Source organism: Mauremys reevesii, linkage group 3, assembly GCF_016161935.1.
Source record: "Mauremys reevesii isolate NIE-2019 linkage group 3, ASM1616193v1, whole genome shotgun sequence".
Lineage (NCBI taxonomy): Eukaryota > Metazoa > Chordata > Testudines > Geoemydidae > Mauremys > Mauremys reevesii.
In genome coordinates, this window is record NC_052625.1 from 99,604,935 (window position 1) to 99,629,622 (window position 24,688).

The 24,688-nt window shown below is 43.0% G+C and overlaps 1 protein-coding gene across 4 annotated transcripts in view; it reads right to left on the reverse strand.

The window, feature by feature from the left end:
* Window positions 1-24,688, reverse strand: part of UST (uronyl 2-sulfotransferase) — a 276,031-nt gene that overhangs the window by 129,681 nt on the left and 121,662 nt on the right. For all 4 annotated transcript variants that reach the window (XM_039532953.1, XM_039532954.1, XM_039532955.1 and 1 more), the window contains exon 3: window positions 10,804-10,959. In XM_039532953.1, coding sequence (XP_039388887.1) covers window positions 10,804-10,959 — 156 coding nt within the window. The remainder of the gene's footprint in view (window positions 1-10,803; window positions 10,960-24,688) is intronic.

Sequence of the window (24,688 nt, forward strand, 5' to 3'; positions counted from 1 at the left end):
TTCTGCTCTTCTCTGATTTTCTAATTGGCAACATCAAAAACTACAAGGCTGTATTAGAGAATAAAAGACACCGAACATGACTGAATTTGAAGAACACAATAATTATAGTGGTAATTTTACAAACTGGGTAGTGGAAACTAATACACAACGTGGGAACAATCCATAAAGAAAAACAGCAATGGAAGATGAAGAATTGTTCTAAAGTTCCGCTCTAACTTGTATAAATTCATATACTAAACACGAGTAAAATCAAAATGGAGAGGTCATGAATTTTGAAGATTTTTCCTTAAAATTGTATGGCATCTTACTTGCCACATGCAGAAACAGACAAATCTAGCATCAAGCCTATCATTTAACAGATTTGAAACCAACAGAGTTCTAATGAGTAATCATGCTAAAAACCAACAGAGTTTTAAAGAGTTTTATACACCTATGGTCAAGAGACCATTTTCTTTTAAAGGGACATCATTCTCTGTTAAGTTATATAGGACAGTTTGAAAATCCTATAGAAAGAATTTACAGGAAAATGCAAATCTATTGTATTTTTCCATAAAGCAACTCGATCACCCATCTTCTGAAAACAGGAAGGGAAAAAAGGGCATGAATCTTTCCTTCTCTTGCTTTGGGATGAGAATTTTGGAATGACACACCTACACAGAAGTATGCCAGGCTGGAGGAGGATACCTTACTGTGGAAAATGTAAAACCCACTTTTACTAACTGACCCCCATTTTGATCTGGTGGTCCTTTGTCACTGGTTTTAATTTATAGATCACAGTCTATTGTTTCTTATCCATTATATTTTTCATGATCTATTTTAGGTTTTTCTAAGATGTCTATCGCAACTGGTTCCCAAGTGTCATGCCGATCCTTATATATTACATCTAGGAGTTAGAATAAAAGAAAATAAAAATCCCTGCCCTCAACAACTGATGTTCCCCCAGATACGTATGAGAAGCAATGATGCAGCCCCAGGGTTGTCTCATCTATCTTGTTAAGCATGGCCTTCTACTGTCATTCTTGCTCCACCATGTGAGAGATCAGGCCTACCTTTACTGGCTGCAGTCTACAGAGATTATAAACCCTATGGAAGGGAGAGAGAAAAGAGAGGGCTGAAAGGGAGAAAGATAAGAAAGGAGGAGAGATGCTAAGGAAAAGAAGGAAAGGGGGGAAATGTTCGCTAATATCCTAATCTCCTACCAATGAATTCTTAAAGGGCATCAAATAGCTCTAATAATAACAGGTAATTAATCCTGGAGGCAATCCTGATGAGTCATGTGAAAATAAAATGACTCACTTGACTAAACGTTTTACTAATTTTTTCCCTATTAAACCACAAGCTAGAGACGCATTGCAATTGTCCAGTGTAATCATTCTTAGTAGCCTCTGGATTCCCTGACCCAAATATAAACAGATTTCTGTGCAGCTCCCCCAGCACAGTGTTCAGAGACTAGTAAAAATGCTGTGGCAAAGAATCCAGGCAAAATAACGCAGAGAGCTTGACTGAGTCATTTTTGAAAGCACAGAACACCGACATTTTCCAACAAGAGTTACTATCTCCATCAAACAAATGTCAGCATGATTCAGCCACCACCCTTCCAGCAGATGTATCTGTAGAAGACTGTCATAATATCATGACAATCATCATCCCATTCAGAGACTTACCTTGCTTTGAGAAAGAAAAGGAAAAGAGGTTGCAATGATTAGATCTCAGGTGTCATCTTTTTTAAAAAAAACAAAACTAAACTAAATTACAGGATAAACAAAACAGCCAGAACTATATTAAAATACCAATATATCATTAAAAAATTAACTGTATTATTTCACCTGCATGAAAGAGTGGCACACTGGAAGTCATTCACTACTGATAAATATTCACTTCACTGTATCATCCTGGTGCTTAGAGTACTTGATGAAAAACATTAATTATGCATGCAACTCTCTCTTTAAAATATATTATATGACTGAGGTGAAGTTGGTTGCATGCCCTATACCATATATTAATACAGATGTGTGTCTCTCTCACAAGCACAAGTTTGGTAACAACAACTTGATCCACATTTTTCCACCTCAGTAAAACAGTATCACCTAAATGCCAGTCAGGCCCATGGAAGTCTCAGGAATGGAATAGCAGAGAGCGCTATAGGTCAGCAATGAAGTGGATTTGGAGAGTTGCATGCTGATATTTGCACAGCACCTGACAGCAATGTGTCTTGTAGCAGCAGCTAATTAAAGTCAATCTCAATTTCTTGAGCTACAATAATATCCACTCACACCTGAAAACAGACATAGGATTTTGTTTTGAGTTAAAGCATATTCATATTTAGAGGCTTAAGCTACAATGGACTCATCAGCAGATGAAGATAAGCCTATAGTATGTATATGAACAAGCAAGCGTGGTAAAAGACAGGAAGAAAGGGAAAGTAGGGCCCAACAGGAACAGTGCAGATTTCAATAAATGAGAAGGACATAGCAAGGAAAATCACAAAAGAGTCTAAGAGAAAAACTGTTAGAGGAAAGAAGCATAAATGTGTGTGATGTTTTGGAACTCATATGAGCTCATGATGCCTGTGGCCATGTTTTCCATGGGCCTCACTCCAATCCTCACTCTGAGCAAGATCTATAGGCCTGCCTTAGCATGGGAGGCAAGACAAGAGAGAAGATCAAGGAGAAGGTGATGCCAAATGGGGAAGAGAAAGGAGACACTGAGGAGGAAATGAAAGTGGGAGAGGGAAAGAGGGACAGACTTTGTGAAGAAAATGGAAAGAGAGTAGATACTAGTGCAAGCCATCACTGAGATCCTTCCCAGGCCAGCAACAGGTAGGAGGGAGAAACTGAGAAATGAGAGGAAAAAGTCTAGGAGGACAGATGGAGGACACAGAAGGAAGGAGAGGAACAGTAGGACATATAGATTCTTAGAGGGTATAAATATAAAATCACAGAATATCAAGGCTGGAAGGGACTTCAGGAGGTCATCTAGTCCAACCCTTGCTCAAAGCAGGACCAATCCCCAGACAGATTTTTACCTCAATTCCCTAAATGGCCCCCTTAAGGATTGAACTGACAACTCTGGGTTTAGCAGGCCAATGCTCAAACCACTGAGCTGTCCTACCATACCATACCATACCATACCAAAGGGCAGACTGGAGAAAGGGGAAGAATTAAGGGAGTGTGTTCACTGTGATAAAGGACCTGAGGGAGGGTTCTACCGTCTTTAAAGGGATTCATGTCCTCTCTCTGGATACTGCCATGATATCTCCTGCCAGGGATTACTTTTAGCCTAGATAATGGAGATAGTTCTGAAGAGCAAATAGTTTCCCTTTGAAAAGCACTAGATTACACTAAATGGTGTATAGTATCCTTGGTTCCAGCTCACTCTTAACTTACTCCATTCAAACACAGGAGTGGAGGGAGAGGGAAGGAATGGGGAGTGGCAGGAAGTGACATCAAACCCCACGATGTCTCCAACAAATGCAGCTCTTGGCAGCACACCAGTGCTCAAGGTTGGTTGCTGTCCAAAAGTGAATACCTACTGGTATGTACAATTGTACTTAAGAAAAAAATACATAAGGCAGAAGTTACTCATAGGTATCTGGGGAATTAGCAAATAAAAGTAAGCCAGCCATAATAGCCTATTTACCCTACAAGAACAACTGTGCTAGCACAAGTTCTCTGCCCTGGTTAGTGATGTCTCTGTTATAAAACAATTTATTATCTGTATGAACAGAAAAACCTGGTTCTACAAATCTATGAGGGAGCAGTGATGGAGCCCACAGAAGAGAGTTTTAGTCTAGGACCTGACTAGCTCCTCAACCCAATGAGCAAATCAGGACCTAAATAAAAACAATGTTTATTAACATGATTTCTTGATTAGGTTCTCAACTTTAATGTTGCTGTAACAGTTTTCTGCACTGAATTTTAAACAGAACTATCAACTACTCAAGCCCAGATCCAGATGCATATGCAAACAGCAGCCCTGGAAGTCTCAAACTATTTTTAAAGGAAGGTTTATCTTAAACCCATCAAAGCAAGAACATCAGAATGAAGGGTAAAACTCAAAGTAGTCACTTCTTCCTCCTTACAGGGAAGTCTCAAGTTACCATCCTCAACACAAGAAGATCTTCAGTCATGCTGTGAGAAAACCCATCAAGTCAGGATGGATCAGCATCATCATTGCTTGAATTCAGGCTGCTGCTACATTTTCAGCAAAAATCCACCAGGTGGCATAGTGAAATGCTCACAAGAGAATGGGATGGGGCCCCTTTATACCCTTTAAAGAGTATATATAAATGTGGTGGAGGGCATCCAGCCATATCATTGATCAAAAACTAAAATAATTCGGACTTGAAGATAGAGGAAAATCGAGATGCAGTATCAGTACTTATTAGCTCCCTTGCTCAGAACAATTGCCTTTTGTCTTTTTATTTATAAAAGGCATGTTTTGTTCCATGAGAAACAAAATCAGTAGATAACCCTGCCTGAAGAATTTGTTTGCTGTCCAAGTGGTTTTTTTAAACTGCTGTATTTCATCAGAAGTGAATTCAAGTTCAAAATGTAAAAACACTGAGACTGTCATGACTTTCCAGCGGCACAGAGGTGTCAGTTTACAATCTCCACTAATACTAATGCAAACACAGAAAGACACGCTTTCTTGCTCTCGCTCTCTCAGAACATTTTACCATCTTACAGTTTTAATGTCAGTCTTTTCAAAAAGCATGCGAGGTCAAGTAGATACAGGTATCTCTAGGCATCGTTTATCACTTTCATCTGCACTGCACTTCATACTTCCTTTTGGTAGAAAATTCACATCTGCTTCATCATCAGAGGAATGTCAATCAGTCTTCATTTTCATCTCTAAGATGGTGAGAATTCCTTCAAAAACTTCTTAAGTGTCCATACTTCTCTGAACATTTTTCCATGGCAGGTTGTTTTTTTATAAGCAGTTATTTTTTAAAATAAACTGACCTTTTATTAGTATTTTACAGTTCAAGTACATAAAAAGCTGACTATCCAAAACAAGGGGAGGGGGAATTATGTAATTTAATAGTCAGGGAAAATTGCTCTCATTGGACACCTGCAGTAGTAAATCAATACACAAGTACAGTCTTGAATCACAGTCCAAAAGGGCTAAACAAGAGATTCATTTAGGCATAGGGCCATCTACTGATGTAAAGAAAGGTTAATTAGATATTATTAGTATTACAAGAACCACACATGATATTAATATCATATGTAGCTCTTGTAATACAATTTAAATTAGAACATCTGAACAATCAGTATGACCCTTCTTGGGGTACCCAGGCACCTCACCAACACTTGCCCCTAGGATGAGAAAGTCTTGTCTGTGCCCACTGTGGTTCAGGTCCCTGATTCCACAGGCCACGGGGAACACCAGCACTAACTTCCAAGCCTCTGTGGGCGTTGTGCTCTCTGTACAGGTCAGCGATAGACACACGAACCCCGAGTCCTCTGAACCTCCCTCTGGAGTGCCCAGCCCTTTCCACTGAACACCCTCAGAACTCTCATAATTTGTTACTCCCACAGGAATGGTACACGCCAGTTTGCAAGAGTCAACTCCAGATCACCTTAACACACAGCACTTACATAGATAGGGAAAACAAGAATAGGTTTATCATCAAAGAACAGAGTCAAGTGATAGAGAGTGAGAATATTGGAAACAAATGGTTACCAATAAAACAAATAATGAAATACTTTCTAGAGACTAAGCTTAACTAACATGGCATTCCCCTATGCCCTAGCTTACCCCAGGTCATTTCTCCAGTGGTTACAGTTTGGCTGAGACATCTTCTCATAAGATTAAGCCCACCAGCAGCTCATTCTCACAGAAAGAAGGAATATGTGGAGGTTCATCTGCATCCCAGATATAGTTTCAAAAGTTCATTGTCTTATCCCTAAATAGGATAACTCCTGCTTTTTTGTTTCTTCCTCCAGCCCCTGCAATCTATGGATTCACATTTTGCTCAGACTGTAAATAGGTATTCATTGTGAACCATACAATACTCAATTTGCATGTGACCTGCCTGATCAAGGTAAGTGTCTCTTCTCCCCTGCCTGCCAGGAGTATATGGATCATCTTTTGATGACCTGTCTAAATTACAGACCTAGAGAACATAATTTTCAGCATACATACATAACTCCTCACATGTTTTCCATGTATACATCTTACAATGGTTATGACTAAGGCTACAAGTATGTCACAGAGTCGCGGAAGTCACAGATTCCGTAACCTCCGTGACACTGGGGCCCTGCAACTCCCTAGCCCTTGCAGGCAGCGGGGGACCCCAGAGTTCCCAGTCGCCATGGGCAGCAGGGGACCCCCTAACTCCTAGCCCTACGGTCAGGGGTCCCTCCCAGCTCCCAGACACTGCATGCAGTGGAGCAGGGTGCTGAACCCTCCTCCTTCCCCATTTTGTCAGGGATGTTTTTAGTAAAAGTCAAGGACAGGTCACAGCTTCCATGAATTTTTGTTTATTGCCCGTGACCTGTCCATGACTTTTACTAAAAATATCCATGACAAAATGGTAGCCTTAGATATGACCAGTGTGATACAAGCTTCCAGTAAGCATCTTACATGACATTATTTTGGTGAACCCATGGGATCCTGTCCCCACGTTCCCTCTGGCAGTTGCCATCAATAGGTCCTTGCGTCACAGACAGGTACAAACCCATCCATTTATTTCCACAACAGAGCTTGCTTAGAACCACTTAAGTGTTATCTGATCTATCTCTAATTATCCACAGGCAGAGGACTGGATGGGCAAACTTCATGGGATGAGATGGGCTAAAGAAGGCAGTGAAGAAGACCCTACTAGAGCCTGTCTTAAGTGTATGCAGTCACATAAGGTACCCAAAAGTGCTTAATTTTACTTGACCATAGTGAATTAAGTTAAGCACTTGGGTAAGTCTTTGCAGGATCAGGGCCTAAATATACAAGGCAGAGGAAGGATGGGAGGAAGTAAGTATGATCTCCATTTTACAGATAGGGAACTGAAGCACAGAGATTAAGTAAGTTGCCTAAAATCACACAGGTAGCTTGTAACACAGCCAGGATTTGAGTCCAGATCTCCTTAGTCCCAGCCCAGTACTTCACCACAAGACCATGCTTCCTTTTGCCACTAAACAGATTTAAGATTGGCACTGCTACTGTACTAGATACTATACTATGCTATGCTATCTATACTAGATTAAAGACAGAAAAATTCTAGTCCGCACACCTTTCTCACAAATACAGAAAATATAGCAAACACATTGACCAACCCACTTTTCTAGGAGATCAAAGTGCCACTATTCAGCAAAATACAATGTATACATCATAAAAGATATGTAGCCATAAATTAGAATAAAAAGATACACAATGCATATCTGGGTACATCCACAGCGGTTAAGCCTGAGCTCTGCAGCAACATGTCCACCACCATCTGTATTCCCTTAAATTCACAATCCAATAATCTGATAACTTTGTGGGTGGAGAAGATAATATATGGGTTTGTCCTCTATAACTTGTTATTTGCTGCACAAGAAATAAATGCATAGTCTTCTCTGGTATCTTCCAACATCTTGATAGGAGCATAGGCACCGACTCCAGGGCTGGAGTATCCATGGGGAAAAATTGGTGGGTGCAAAGCTCCACTTCCCTCCTCACCCCACCTCGCCGCCTTCTCCTCCCCTGAGCACACCACATCCCCATTTCTCTGCCTATCTCCCAGCACTTGCTGCCACAAAACAGCTCCAGGAGGGAGGGGAAGGAGCGGGAATGCAGCGCTCAGGGGAGGAGGCAGGGAAAAGGCAAGGCTGGGGCAGGGATTTGGGGAAGGGGTTGGAATAGAGGCAGGGAGAGGGTGGAGTTGGGGCGGGGACTTTGGGGAAGGGGTTGGAATGGGAGTAGGGAAGCGGCGAGGAAGGGGAGGGGAAGGGGTGGAGTTGGGGTGGGGCCAGGGGCAGAGGGTGGTCGAGCACCCACTGGTGCCAGCAGAAGTCAGTGGCGCCTATGGATGGAAGTACAGTATGGAAGAAGATTATGTTAGTTGTAGTCTACTGTGTGTCAGCCTGAGACAAATATTATCAGGAAAGGAAAATGACCCTCCATTTTCTTAGCAGGGAGATGTATCACAGTATCAAAGTGAAGCAGGTAACTGGGATGAAAGACAGGACTCTGCTATTAAGATTTTAGGAGAAATCTCCCAATCAATCAGTGATGAAAATCCCATGAGAAACACACACAGCAAAAGTATACAGGAACAAATGGACAATTATGGGAGATGTTTCTTCCTAACCCCAAGCGGTTGGCTTACAAACTGTAGCACAATGGCTATGTTGTTTTTTCATACACAAAGAACAAGGGTATGTTATGAATCTGAATAATTTTTTTTAGTTTATGGGAAATAAAACAAAAATTCTGGATGTAAGGACAGGGTACAAGCAACAAAGAGCTCAGAGAAAGCATAGAAGCAATTAAGAAGCTTCCTGTTTAAAAGGATGAGGTAAAATGTCCAGTAATGGAAGGCTTCCATTGAAAATCTGAAGCATATGTTAAGGGGTCTGAACAGTATTCTTTTACAATTATTGAACACTGTGTGAAGAGAAAATGATATTTTCCTCTAATACTGGTGGAAAACGTGACAATGTTTAAAAGCTTGTGTTGTCGCTTGCAAGCGGATGAGATGGTGTACAAGGACTTAAGAAGTGGTTAAAAAGTATGTCACAAAACCAAAAAACTTTCTAGGTGAAAGTTATAACTTTCATTTAAGAAACTGAATGGAAGGGAAAAAACCCTCTGGATTTCCAGCTTGTTTATAATAGCTTTCCACTACTCATTTTCATGACATAAGGAACTATGAATTAAGGAACAAATTCTGAGCACTACTCATACAAGGGAACTGACTTTGGGAGCAGCTCTGTGTAGTTTAAGGTTAGAGGCCCGAACCTCAAAAAAAAAGTATAGGCGCTTCTCATTGAAATCAATGGGATTTAGGCATCTCTGAGGATCTGATCAGAGTCAGCAAAGAAAAATGCTCACCAGACTGTGAAGACACCTTTGCCAGTGTGCCATGTTGCAGGAAAAAAGACCCAGTCTCCATGTAAAGACAGGGGATGGGGTTCACTTAATCTCAGAGGACATCAGTAAAGAGGTGAATCATTGTTTCCATTAAGGAAAGACATTGCACCAACTGTAACTATGGAAGTGGTCATAGTTCGCTTGTCGTCCTTCACCATAGGAACGAGGAGAGCCACATGTAAAGGGTGCCTTCTATGCACAGGCCTGGGAAGGCGGTGATGGTGGGAACAATACTAGTCCAGGAATTGCTACTTCTAATCTCTCCATTTTCTCCTCTGTTGAAGGCTGCATATGTACATGAAACTGGGGGAATGATCTGGCCTCATAGGTTTTGATATAATATTTATTAATACTTAGTGACAAAGAATCTGTGATAACATTGTGACACTACACCCCATCTTCATCATAGTAATATTATGATGTAATTATGCTGCATTTTGTACAAGATGGTCATGTAAGGTATCATTGGAAAAGTTATGATTTGCTGAACATGATTATCTTATTTGTGTGCATTTATCATTTTTTTATCTGAAGTTATAAATATCGACTATGTACCTGTATTTCAAATGTAGTTACACCTGGGTGACACCCACTAGGCAAGAGGCTTCCAGTCTAGATAGCTGGCTGTGAAGGGCCTATTCAAGGTAATGGGACATTAGTAAAAACAAGAGACCTTAGGAGAAGCTTATCCCCCACCTGTGAGCCTTCCTGAGCACGCTCCAGACAGCCTGTAAGTAATGGCTGCTATGACTCTGCAAGGGCACGTGACCAGCCCACATGACTCTGGACTCCATTTTGGGGGCCTGTATTTTTCCACAAACTGGTCTGGGAACTGGTTTTGGAACAAAGGGTTCCCACCATATGCTAAAGCTATACAAGGCAGGGAGTGACATCTTCTGTTCTTCACTCTCCCACAACTCAACACCTGAGAGAAGCTCCTAAGAAGAAGGACCTGGAATGGGGGTGGGGATCCAAAGCAAGTACAGCTTGTGCTTTGAGAATCTGCAAGCCTGCTTGTATCATCAGTCAGGATGAGCGATTGTTAATTCAAATCCTATCCTTCTAGTATGTTAAACTTAGTCTTCGTTTTTGTTTCTTTACTAAGTAATCTGCTTTCATCCGTTCACTATCACTTATAATCACTTAAAATCTCTTTGTAGTTAATAAATTTATTTTATATTTTAAATCTAAACCAGTAAGTTTGGAGTGAAGTGCTTAGAAATCTTAGCTCAAGGGGCAGGGGCTGTTGCATTTCCTTTCCACATTGAGGGAGGGGGTGAACCCTATGATCTTACGCTGTACAGTGCCCTGTGCAGCGCAAGATGGTATAATTGTGGATTTATACTCCAGAGGGGGGGGGTGCACGCCTGGGGAGCTGAGAAATTGGCGGGTGTCTGTTTGCACTCAGGTAGCCCAGTTTGAGTGAGTGGTGCAACCTGCTGTGGTGTTGGGGGATAACAGGGCCTGGGTGAGGTTAGCTGTGTCCCCAACCCAGCTGTGTGTCTCAGAGGGAAGCAGCGGTTCCCACAGCTCCCAGACTGCACCCCAGGGGTAACAACCCATCACATACCTATTTATAGATACATTTCCACATGGTGATTGGGATTTAGCCACACTACCCTATCTACCATATAATAAGAGAAGTCATGTTGAACAATATATCCCTGTCTTTCATAAACTTAAAAATGAAACAAACACAGAACATCTAAATGAGCGTAAACAACTTACCTGTTCATTTTTGGTCAGTCTGGTTTTGTTATGAATGTCTGATGTAACCAGGTTGAACCCATGCCTCTCTGACAAGATTCTCAAAAGCAAAACCACAGTTCGACTCCCACACTTTCCAACTCTGTTGTACACCACTTGGCTAGGGAAAGGAAGTATCTAGGTAAAGATTGAAAAGAAATGCAGTGAGCATACTGGTCTTTCCATTTCTAGGCACCTCAGAGCCACAGAATATATTTGCTGTGACTCAAGAGATAAAGATTTCCTGAGTACTACACATGTTCATGTCTAGGTCAGGAGTGTCCCATTCCACTAGCAAGCTATAAACACAGTTAGAGTCTTTAGAGTATTAATGGGAGGCTCGATAACTCAGAAAATGATGACGGGATACAGAGACTCCGCCCATGACTTTCCAGTTTAACACTCTAGTGCAGGCCAGTCATGACACAGACATATCACTGCTTGACGGCTTCTATTTAAATGAATTCATGGGCTTAAGCTTGTTGCTTGTGCCCACATCACAAAACGCATTATAACAATTAGCGCCGTTGCGGACTGTCTCAACAGAGACAACACAGACTGAATGGTTATGGAAAGTCCACTACTTCTAGAGCCGGTCCTTTTGGGTCAGCGCTGACATATTTTGAAAGGGCAATGTGAAGGAAAATGTGATGGATAGAGGCCTTCAGATGCCAGAGCTATCAATCTGGCACCTTTTACCAGCACTAAAATTCATTAACCATTTTTTTAAATTAAGAGAATAAAACTTCCAAAGAGACATTATGCATGAATTATGCGTTGACAGCTAAGTTAAAAATGGAGTTCAACTGGTTCCAATTCAAAAATGAATTACTTGACCCACCACACAACACTGTTTATAAAATGACATCTCTATAAGTTAGAAGATAGGTGTAGATAACTCAAATGAATTTAAGTGTCAGCTAATTAGATGAGTCAACAAACTGCCCTCATCAATCCCCCAATAAACCATCACCAGACTCCTGCTGCTGTTGTACAATTTGAATACACTTTACTCTCCACTTTTGACCAACTTGATCCCACAGGAATTACTCAGACAGAATGTCCAACTATATTTTAACACTAGTTTAAAAATGCAGCCTTTGATGGAAAGATCATGTGGTAATAAGTGTTTGCTGACTGGTGGTTTTAGGAAATCATATTTTTCATTTTTTTCAGTTTAGTTTTTAATGTTTTGAATTATTTTTGGCCATATTTTTATATGATATAAAATGTTTTAAGAATAGATTCAAAACAACCAAGGGAATCATGAAATCCAGATAGGTAAGGAAGAACATTTCAAATCCAAGTCATACAAGGAAAGAATAATTTGGAAATCATAAATGGCAAGAATGAAGGAATGATTATTCCCTCATTTGTGTCCACACTGTTACTGAAGTCCTTATGCTTATCTGAACTGCACCCATAATCACAGAAAATGTTGTATTGATGTCTAATATCGATATATTTTAAAGTAACATTAAGAAATAAATATTAATCTCAAAGCTATTTATAGTCATTAACTGTCTTTGAACAAAGTAGATATTTTTAGAACAGCAAATATGCTTCAGGAAAAAAATGTAACAAACCTCCTCCCCCACTGTAACTGCCGGCCTCTGCCCCAGGCTAGTGTCCCCAGCCCTGGAGCGCCCCCAATTCCCTCCTGCAGCCCAGGAGCGACAGGCAGGCGGTGGTGCAACTCAAACCGGGGTCAGCCCACAGAGAGACTGGAGCCACGCCAACCAGGAAGCAGGAGGGGGGCTGGGAGCAGAGCACAGGTGGGGTCATGCCCGCCCATTTGGGGAGGAACAGCCTCCCCCAGCTTATGATACTCACAGCCCATGGTACAGTAACTCCTCACTTAAAGTCGCCCCGCTTAACGTTGTTTTGTTGCTGATCAATTAGGGAACAGGCTCATTTAAAGTTGTGCAATACTCCACTTTTACATTGTTGGCTGCCTGCTTCCTCCACAGCTGGCAGCCTCCCTACGGCCTCCTTCTACCCCGTGCCTCCCACCCGCCAGCAGACCCCATGGATCAGCACCTTCCCCCTCATCTCCTGCCTGTGGCAATCAGTTGGCTTGCGGCGTTTTGGAGGCAGGGGAGAGGAGTGAGGACTCAGCGTGCAGTCTCCCCCTCCCCTCCCCTGCCTCCTGAACACCACAAACCAGTTGGTTGCCCCAGGAAGGAGGCAGGGAGGGGGAGCCTGCGCCTAGTCCTCACTCCTCCCCCTTGCATCCTAAATGCTGCAAGCCAGTTGATTGCCCTGGGCAGGAGGGAGGCAGGAGGAGCGAGGACTCCGTGCGCCTCTCCCTCCGGCAATCAGCTGGCTTGCGGCATTTAGAAGGGAGGGGAGGAGCCAGGACGCAGCATGCGAAGTAAGGGGGGAGGACGTGGGGCGGGGGAACAGAAGAGGCGGGTCAAGGATGGAGGATTGGGGGAAGGGGTGGAATGGGCGGGCTGAGGGTTGAGTCCCGCACCCCTGGTGCTTGCAGAGTAGGGGAAGCTGCCCTGGAACCTAACCCCCCCATTTAGATTAATTTTTATGGGGAAATTGGATTCACTTAACATCATTTCACTTAAAGTTGCATTTTTCAGGACCATAACTACAACGTTAAGTGAGGAGTTACTGTATTAAGGGAAGGAAATAGTTGATGAATTTCTCAACTAATAGCAAGGCAAGCAAAATAGTTCGCTGTTAGGATACACTTTAGCTCCTTAAAATCATTTTGTACATTACATAAATATCTGCAACAAGCTCTTTCCCAGTATTCATATCTATACTAGTGCAGCTGTTCAAGGAAAGAAAAGAAAACATACTGGATATCATTTGGTTAGCCAACTTCAGGGGCTTTTGTCAACAAAAGAATGAAGACAGAACACACTGGCCGAGATCTAGTTCTGAACTGTAAATTTTTTTAAGCAGCATATATCCTGCCATAATTTAGAATGTCTTTTTCATTCAAATGCCACTAGAGTCTTAATTATTTGTTTCAATTATACTTTACTGTGAGCCAAAAATACAACATGGTTTTCTTTCTGTTGTCTGCGCTTCCCTCGTGCTAATCAGGGGAGAATCTATATTTTTACAACACCAACAGTTTTCATTGCTAGAAGGATCTGGCAAAAACTAGGTTTGCATGTGTTCAGTAGTTTTGGTTTTTCCAACCTGATGAAAAGTTCATTTCTTCTCTTTTAACACCCTTTCATAAAGTACATGCTCATTTTGCCTGTTCTCTTTTAACAAACCTTCCAGTTTCCAACCCTGTTCAGCTGCCCTTTGGCAGTTCCTTAATGGCAGTGAAGGCAAAAATCAATAAAGCCTGGTTAGTTGCCTCTACTATTTCTATTGTGCCTCTCTTATCGGGGATCAAAGCATTACCTCCAACCTGCATCTCACCTCCATCTGAGTTCCAAATGTCTCTTTGAACATGGAGCCTCAAAGAGCACTGCAACATACCTTTGTTCTATGAGCTATTACAGATGTCCTACAGTTGCCTGAATTCTGATATTTCTCTTGACTCAGTCCGCTGTCAAGGAACACTCTTGAGAAAAAAACGTTATACTACTGGTATGTGCATTCTGCAGCACAACTAAAACTGACTGCCCCACTCATCTTATAAGAAAAGGAGGCCTAGCAGAACCGATGAGAAACTCTGTTCTCTCCCCCCTGAGGGCAGAGAATTTTGATATTACAACCACATAAATTCCTACTTGTCAACAGCCAAATATTTATTAAGGAAAACTAAAATTAAAAAAAAAAAGCGGTAGGATAAAACACACAAGTCTCAAAGATTTTAATGGCGCGTCACCAACGACGACTCGGATATTGTCAAGTCCACTTTATAGAGCTAGACGAAAGGAAAGCTGTTCTGTAACAGAGACATCCTAGTATAATTGCATTTAAACTGTACCTATGAGACCTGAAAAGTGCAAAACCTGAGAGGTATTCATCAATGTTATAGGTAGATTATAAACTCTTTAGGGCAGGGACTGTCTTTATATTCTCTGTTTACACAGCACCTCGCACGATGGGGTCCTGGTCCGTAACTAGGCCTTCTAAGATCTACAGCAGAGGTCTCCAAACTGTGGGGCCTGGAGGAAAGGTTGGGGTGGGGAGGGTCATGGTGGGCTGGGACAGCCCCCATAGGGGATGAGGAGGAAGGGAAAGAGGGCCACCCCAGCCCTGCCCCAGCTCTACTCTGGCCCCGGCCCCATGCCTGACCCTTTCCTCACCCTCGGTGCGGTTCCGCCCCTGGTCAAGGGCCCAGCTGCTGGCCCCCTGGCTGCAGCTCCAGTCCCAGGCCTGCCCAAACTCCAGCCTTGGCCCTGGCTGTGGGGCTCCATGCCTGGCACCAGACCCACCCCCGGCTGTGGCCCCAGCCTTGGCCACCTTACCCCGTCCAAGACCCTCCAACCCCCTGAACCACAGCCCCGCTCCTGGCCCTGTCTCTGGGGGAGGGGCTGGGGGTGCAGACAAAGGAAGGGAGGGCACAACCTTCAAATGTTTGGGGACCACTGCTCTACAGTAATACAAATAATCAACAACAGCGTAAAATAAATTAGGTGCATAGTTTGTGCATGCCTGTGTGGCTTGCACAAACTGTCCTTTCAGCTAAAAGCTACTCTGGCTGAAATCAAGGTATAGCTCAAATAACTGCTATGTAACTATGCAAGAACAGTATCATTTAGCGACCTGATGATTGGGGCAATAAATAAAAAGGCAGATTGCACTATTGTCCTCCACAGTGCCAGCTCACACCGCCAGGGGAGTCACAGTTTCATCTGATGCAGAGGATATTGGGTGTGCTGCTAAATCTGTCTTATAGAATTATTTTTACATTATATCACGCTTCTGTAATGGCTTCTGTTGAGAGACTAGTGTTCCAATGTAACCTGCTGCAAATTTACATGTTACTGCTTGGAAGGCTGAACTATGCCAGAGTCAAATCAGGTGGGAAGAGTGGTACTACACTCCATTTCAAGTACACATCTAATTTATTAGATTAGCAATTTCAGGCCAATGAGTTGAGCCTTCTGTCTCATTTAGAAAAAGTACTTTAGGCACTCACTCAAGAAAAAAAAACTTGTTTTTATTACAAAAAATAAAAAGGCTACAGTAAAATATTTCAAGATACGGCGCTACATCTTTGATTCTAGCTAAGATGTGCCCAACATAGGAACAAGGCAGAGGGTTGGGGGAAGGCATCCACTTTCCCAATCCTGTGACCAGTTTTGCCTTTGGTGTATCAGGGTTCTTCCAGCTGCAGATTGCTAGAAAAAGCAGTGGTGGACAAAGGTCCGGCCCAGATTATTTGTAGGCATTTGTATGGCACTCAATGTAGTATCCAAGCACCTAATTGATCCCAGTCAGACAAGCAGAACGATTCTTCTAATTGAAAGCAACTCTCCAGATTATATTCAGAGGAAATTCTGTCTGTCTTTCTTAACCACTTAGCAAATTTGACCAAAAAGTGAAAGGAGAAAACCAAATGTCAAGAGTGATACACACAGGACACAGCTGTACACCCTTTAAATTCTACCCTCCCAAAATTACACTAGTTTTTGGCACTAAAGCTTAATGTTGTTTAATGTTGTTTAATATCTGGGGGCCTTCATTTTTACTTCAGAACCATGACATCCTAGCACCATCCAAAATACCTTTGGTAGCTGGGAAGTGTTTGGTTATTACCTGGCAAGATCTGTTATTCCAGCAGCATTACAAGCTTTGTGTAGTAAGTGAACATGGGACTTTCTAGACTCTTATAGAGGCTAGCCACACACAAGGTCTACACAGTATCATAACACATTTCCATTTGGAGCCTAGAGTCCTATGAGTTCATTATCAACCTTTCCTACAAAAAGTATTACTTTGTTTAAGCAGAGAATTCTAGCATCTGCAGCTGTAGAACTCCACAGGTGATAGATGTAATGTCTGGTAGTAATAGCTGCTGCTAAGCCTTTCCAAAACAACTGTCCATAATGCTTGACTGGGTAATGTCAAACACATTTTATTGAATAATGCTACACAACAAGATCCATGACAGGGAAATAAAAATGTTGTTAGCATATCACAGGACCATAAAACATTCTCTGATTTAAAGACTCAAGTCAGCGATGCTCTGGATTTGCTCATTTTCATTCCATTCAAAGTACAACAAAGCTTATGGTATACCCTGATAATGTACTTTTAGGGGATGTATAGACACCCCCTACCCCTGTGTCATGAAGCCCAGTTCTGGCAAAGCCCCCTACATTACAGGGAACGTGAGATGAGCTATGATCAGACCATGGCTAAAGGTCTCATACTCCATCCTTGCCCCCAGGTGAAGAATTTAGGGGGTCATTGTTATGAGAAATTGGGCCAGCTAGTAAGCTTTGGGAGGACTAATGACCCACTAGAGTTTGGCAGAAAGCAGCACATTTATGATACTGATAGCTAAGCTAAGCTCAAAAGAAGGGGTGAGGTGGGGGTCACACACACACTCCCAGGACAGGCACGGCACTGGAGATGTCAGGATCCTTCGAGGTAAGTGTCCCACAGTGCAGTGATGGACAGTGCGATGAAGGTAAGTCTTCCCGAAGCACAATGAAATGCAACGCAGCGAACCACTGGCCAGGCGGTCCGGGCGAAGGGCCTTCACAGGGGGGGTACAATCTTGTGAGTGCACTCCTGAGCACATGGCCCCTTCCCCTTTTAAGGACCTGCTCCTCATGGCCTGGGACTAGAGATGACTTGGCCGTGTCTGGTTGGTCACACTCCACCTACAGTGTCCATGCAGTGTTCAGGCATTGGGCGTGTGATCGCTGCCTAATCAGAGTGCCAGACACCTTGCCTACCTGGGAGCTCTTCTGATCTTCCAGCTCCTCAAGCAGCCCATTCATCCTACAAGCATTCCAGGAGGGGGTGGTGGGAGGGGGAAAGCTACTTCACAGGTATTCAAAGAGGGAGAGGAGACCAAAATGGGGGTGGGGAGAGGTGTAACAGACCTTTTGAGCATACAGATCACTGCTGCTCCTACAACAGTCATAACCCAGGTACTCTGCTGAAGTAATACCCATGGAGAAGCTCTGTGGCCTTCAGGTAGTGAGGATTCCTTCTCCACTCATGCATCTACTCAGGGTGCTTCAGCCAGGTATTAAATGTGGGTCATAGTGAAGTCTATTTTCACAGGCTAAGCAGAATTGCACTTTGCAATACGATGAAAAAATAAGGTTTTATATTCTACATGGGTGGTTTACCACATGCAGAACTTCCCTGTACGTCAGTTCCTCTACAGTTCCAACTAAATCTCCCAACTTGATTATCTATACCCTTGGATCAATTTTACTGGCATCATTCTTTAAAAACCAAACCAAACCATCCCACATCATTGTATATTCTCCCCCTAAACTCCGTGTTTGAATAGTTTTACCAGCTAAAGGAAAGCAGAAGTGCCGCCAAGCTGGCTGGTTCATTCGCAGTGTTCTCTCACTCACACGATTCATTGCTTGTCAGGTGCTGATAGAGAAATCCAACATTTACAGCTATTATTTTCAGAAGCTTGTTTAGGTCACAGGCAACCAAAGTCAAAATGCTTTAAGTAACAATCATTCCATATATGTGTAATCATGCAACTGAAGATAAACTCTAGAGCTTTTAAAAGCTCAGTTTATAATAGACTATGTAAATTTAACAAAAAAATTACAACATCTGCAGCACATGGGCAACTTTACGATATGTATTTAATGCCCCAGAGGTACATTATTACTGTTAATTTGTTTATTTATATTACTATAGTATCTAGGAGCACTATTCATAGACCAGGACCCCATTTTGCCATGTGCTGTATAACATAGATGCTGTAAGGAATCTTGATCTTCCAATGCAGCTTACATGCAGACATTTGCATAGTGGGACTTGTCCTCTTAAAGAGGCTCCATATCTCTGTTTTCTGGATTGTCACAGAAAGTCCAATTTCTTCTTCCTTATAAATAGAACTAAGATTCTTGACAGGAGCATTTCATTATCACACAGCTTCATACGTGGCAGGGATTGAAACTTAGCTTTCCCACCATCACAATAAAAAACAACTCAAAAGGCAAGAGATGGAGGCTGCACTAGTGGAAGAACAAACCCAAAGAAGAATTCTCTGGGTACCTCAGAGGAAACAAGGAAACTAGACCATACTTGGACATTTATATTGTGGTGGTGGTGATTTGGTTACACTTTACAAGACAGTGACTGCAGTTACAGTACAGACTGACTCTTGTTACATGTACCTAGTCCTTGTAGCCAAACACATTAATACCTGAATAATTTTAACACAGTAAGTGCTGGGTCTTGCGGAACTGCCAAAACTTACCAGCCGAGGCACAAATTTACTAGCCCTCATAACATAAATGGTAACAAATATCAACAAGTTCAACCTTACAACCACACACCACCAGGGCCTAATTCCATACAGTATATGGGCAAACAATCCTCTTTGGTGGCTCCATTTCTTTACTGATGTTCTAGAAGTTGATGATGGGAATTTGCTTCTTTTTTCTGAGAGCTCTGCTAAGCTCAAAAGAAGGGGTGAGGTGGGAGTCACACAGGGCTCTATATTCATGAGGTCACAGAGGAAGAAAGTGAGACACTTGTAACGGCTATGCCAACAATATGTTGATGACTTTGTGTCATATCAGATCTTGCCAGTACAATCTCTCTACTTTCTTGGTGTGTGATTGAAACAGGTCATGAATTAAGGTGATTTAGCTAAAGAATTAAGGAGATGGCAAGGGCTGCATCAGCTCTCTCTTCTTCAAGTTGGTTTGCAACCTAGGGGTTTGTTTTGGACCCCCATCTGCATCTGGAATTCCAGAGAGAAGCTGTGGCTCCAAGTGGTGTTCTTTTCCAACTTGCACTTAGCAAGGCATTCATATACCTCTGTTATGCTGGGAAGGAGTTAAAGGCTTCCATCAGGCATTTCTTTGATCTATAGGCAACCAGAAACCTTGTTAAAGCTGATGGGTGTGGTAGCAACCCTTCATTCAGGCTAAATGGAAGGAGCAATTAAGTTCTTTATGGTGTATGATAGCTGGATATAATGGAAGCCACTGCCCAAGGTACTAGGCTGCACACAAGGCCAAGAAGCTTAGTTACATGGACTGAGTAGTTTTCCTGGGGGCTGAACACAAATGCAGGGTCTGGGAGACTGATTTGTTGCAGCTGTATATGTGTGACAGCAACCAAAAAGTCAAGTGAATGACAAGAGACAGTGTGAGAAGCAGTGGTGAGCGTGGCCCTTGGAGGGAGCAGAGACAGAGTTCCTTGTGGCACAGAACTGGCTGGAAAGGCAGGTGTGGAAATTGTGAGCAAGGAACTGCCTCCTGTTTGTTCAGAGTGGGTAGATAAATAAAATTACACTAGAGAAATGAGAGACTCATTTAATCCATTTCTCTTTCCACTGGAAACAAACCAGCAAGTCCCCAAATATTGGGAAATGGCTCAGGCCAAAAAGGGGCAATGCTTCTCTCTCAAAGGTGGACTTCAAAAACTGAATATCTCAAAAACCCTTTGATCACAAAGCCCCCTTAAACTAATATCTTAAGCAATTTGAAAGCATCAAAACCAAAGAAAGCTTAAGTTACAGATGCAGTTTAGTAGTGAATGTAATTGAAACATATGAAACTCCAAAAGGCCAAAATTAAAACATGGAAGTCTGCTTAAGCACTGTTTCCTTCTCCCTGTCTTGAACCTCATAGATCCAGTGCATCAGGTGCCGTCTTACTCAGTTTCAGGGATAGAAGGTGTAGCTGCAGGTTGTAAAAAGCGACAGAGTCCTGTGGCACCTTATAGATGAACGGAAGTATTGGACTGTAAGCTTTCGTGGGTGAATACCCACTTCATATTCGCTCATGGTGACGAAGTGGGTATTCACCCACGAAAGCTTATGCTCCAATACTTCTGTTAGTCTATAAGGTGCCACAGGAATCTTTGTCGCTTTTTTACAGATCCAGACTAATACGGCTACCCCTCTGATACCTGCAGGTTGTAGTGACACTGGAACAAAACACATACTTCTGAAACTAATCAACTCTAAAATAGACTAGACAAGATCTTCTGGGGCGGGGGTGAATGAAAATATACCTGAAACCAGAACAACAGAGCTAGCTAGCTAACCTGCAGAGCTGCATAGACTGCATGGAACATTGAAAACAAAGCACAAAAACAACCAGACCAGATTCTTCTGTTTTCCTTTTCATTAAGCGGCTGGGACTCAATTGAAAAATAAACTACTTTTTCAAATCAGCATTTCAGATTTTTGTTACTACTGGCAGCTAAAGCATTTGGCAGGACAAGTAAAAAAAATAAAATCTTGTAGAGGTCCACTGCCCCTAAGTACTGAGATAAATGAAAAAGAGAAATACAGAGCACAAATAATACTAGGATACTAGATGCAGCTAAGCTCAAGGTTTCAGAGTTTTAAGCTTACTAAAAATTGTTTAAAAAGCAAACTACACATTTTATTGTTTCTGTAAGGTGCCTGCAGCATCTCAAGAAACAAATCCATGCCCACACCACCAGAGTTCTGGGAATTCTGCCTCGAAACAAGTGGTCTGACCATATAGCTTAATCCAGAGCCTGTTGAAGTCAATGGAAAGATTCCCATTGACCTCACATCAGACCCTCATAAAGGATACTATGTGAAGTGTTCGTCTGTACCAGGGGCCTCTAAGTGTTACAGTAATATTAATAATGCATCATAACAAACAATATTAATGAATTAGACAAGGATTTTTACAGATTTTAACAGGCAGTTCTCAATGTCTTGGCTGTACTCTAATATATTTTACCTTGTTCCTTTGACATCTTATGTACGACTGATAATGAAATATGTGATTACATATTGTAGTTACTAAGGCCCTAAAGTTAAGACTTATTACTATCCCCATTCAGGCCAACCTGGTGACCCTCCAAGGGCACCCACTCTAGGTGACCCTCCAAGGGCACCCACTCTAGACTCCTGTCTTCTCAGTCGTCACCTCTCTTGGGCAGAACTCATTTCTCCTTCCCTCCTGATCAGGGTTTTTTCCAGTCTGCAAAGTTCACTGCCTACATTGTGATATCCTTAGCAAGCCAGACTGCCTAAACAGGCCACTGTCTGTGCTTTGCTTTCTCTGTGAAGGCTATGAACAGCTGCTTGCTGATGAAGAATACTGCCAACATGTTGTCTGACGGTACTTGAACACGCTTTGCTTTTATATATGGAAGAAACCATTTGTAAGCTCTGTGGAGGGCTTTGAATTCCAAAACATGTTGTATGCATTCTGGACTCATGTAGAGTCCATGTGTCTTGCGCTGTATGCTCATCCAGAGGGGTTCCCTATCCCACCAGGATGGTGTCCATGATCAGTATTCTCTCAGGTGGCAGGTGAGTGAATGGGACTGCCTCACCCTTTCTGCCACCCTTTTCCTGAAATTATCAGGCAGAGAAGGGGAGCCTGGTGTAATAGCCTCACCAGGTTAGTGGGTCCTGTACTCTCTTTTGTACTGTCTTTTGGGAATATGCTCTGGCTGCGATAGAGTTCAGTGTTGCTCCAATAAATTCTATCGTCTGTGTGAGTACTAATATAAATCTCTGTTTATACAGATTCCCAGCAATAGTAGTAGCTTAGGTATGGCTGTTGTCGCTGATTGGTCCTCTTGATAAGATCTCCCTATCAATAGCTAGTCAATGAGGTAGAGAAAGATCAAAATTCCCTTGCAGCAGAGGTGAGCAGCCACTGACACACCACAGACATCATCTCTGGGTCTGTAGCAAGGCTGAAGGGAAGTACCTTGTACTGACATTGATTCAGATTTACAGTTAATATGAGAAATTGCCTGTGTGCTGGGTGGACCCCTTATGAAGATAGGCATCTCTCATATCAAGAGCTGTGAATCAATCTCCTTTGTTCACTGAGGGAATTATTGCTGATGCTTTACCATTCTGCAACACATTGCTTGGATGTAGACCAGGGGTGGGCAAACTATGAACTACCAGCCAATTTTATCCCACCGCTTGAGCTCCTGCTGGGGAGCAGGATCTGGGGCTTGCTGTCCCGTGCTCTAGCCAGTGAGCAGGGTTGGGAGGTGCTCCACGCAGCTCCCAGAATCAGCAGAATGTCCCCCTGCTGGCTCCTACATGTAGGGGCAGCTAGGGGGTTCCGCACACTGCCCCCACCCCAAGTGCTGCCCCCACAGCTCCCATTGGCTGGGAACTGTGGCCAATCAGAGCTGCAGGGGCAGCACCTGATTGTGCCTCTGCGTAAGAGCTGGAGGGGGGACATGCCGCTGCTTCTGGGAGCTGCTTGAGATAAGCGCCGCCTGGAGCCTGCAACCCGACCCCGTCCCAGTCCCCAACCCCTGGCCTCAGCCCTGATCCTCCTTTCGCCCTCCAAACCCTTGATCCCAGCCTGGAGCAGCCTCCTGCACCCCAAACACCTGCCCCACCCCAGAGCCCTCACCCCCCTCCCGCACCCCAACCCCCTGCCCCAGCCCAAATCCCCCTCCTGCCCTCCAAACCCCTTGGTCCCAGCCAGGAGCACACCCCTAAAGCCCAAACCCCTCATCCCCAGCCCCACCCCAGATGGAGCCGTCACCCCTACTCCCACACTCCAACCCCTTCCTTCACCCTGAGCTCCTCATTTCTGGCCCCACCCCGAAGCCCACACCCCCAGCCAGAGCCCTCACCCCCTCTTGCACCCCAACTCCAATTTCATGAGTATTTATGGCCCGCCATACAATTTATATACCCAGATGTGGCCCTCAGGCCAAAAAGTTTGCCCACCCCTATGTTGACTGAGTTGTCAGATCTAGGATGGGTCTCTATACTCCCTTTGATTGAATACCGTCATTTTTCTTGGCATTGAGGAAGTATGGGTTCTATGGCTCCCAGACAGAGAAGTGAGGTTATTTCCCTAAATGAGCATTTCCTAGCAAGAGTGGTCCCTGATGAGGGACAGGAACTTTATCAGGAATCCTATATGACCAATGTCAAGGACCCATCTGTCAGATATTATGTCCATTGCAGAAATGGATTAGATGGCCCCCAAATTGAGTACTGGCAGATGAACTTGGCAGTAGACTTGGTTTGTAGCTCTCAGCAATACTGTCTGTATTGTTTCCTTGCAGACGCTTGGGTTTAGAATGTAGAAGCAGAGGAGCAGTCTGTCTAGTTCTCTAAAACCTAGCTAATGTAACGCCAATATTTAAAAAGGGCCCTAGGGGTGATCCCGGCAATTACAGACCGGTAAGTCTAACGTCGGTACCGGGCAAATTAGTTGAAACAATAGTAAAGAATAAAATTGGCAGACACATAGAAAAACAAACTCTTGAGCAATAGTCAACATGGTTTCTGTAAAGGGAAATCGTGTCTTACTAATCTATTAGAGTTCTTTGAAGGGGTCAACAAACATGTGGACAATGGGGATCCGGTGGACATAGTGTACTTAGATTTCCAGAAAGCCTTTGACAAGGTCCCTCACCAAAGGCTCTTACGTAAATTAAGCTGTCATGGGATAAAAGGAAAGGTCCCCCTTCATGGATTGAGAACTGGTTAAAGGACAGGGAACAAAGGGTAGGAATTAATGGTAAATTCTCAGAATGGAGAGGGGTAACTAGTGGTGTTCCCCAAGGGTCAGTTCTAGGACCAATCCTATTCAATTTATTCATAAATGATCTGGAGAAAGGGGTAAACAGTGAGGTGGCAAAGTTTGCAGATGATACTAAACTACTCAAGATAGTTAAGACCAAAGCAGATTGTGAAGAACTTCAAAAAGATCTCACAAAACTAAGTGATTGGGCAACAAAATGGCAAATGAAATTTAATGTGGATAAATGTAAAGTAATGCACATGGGAAAA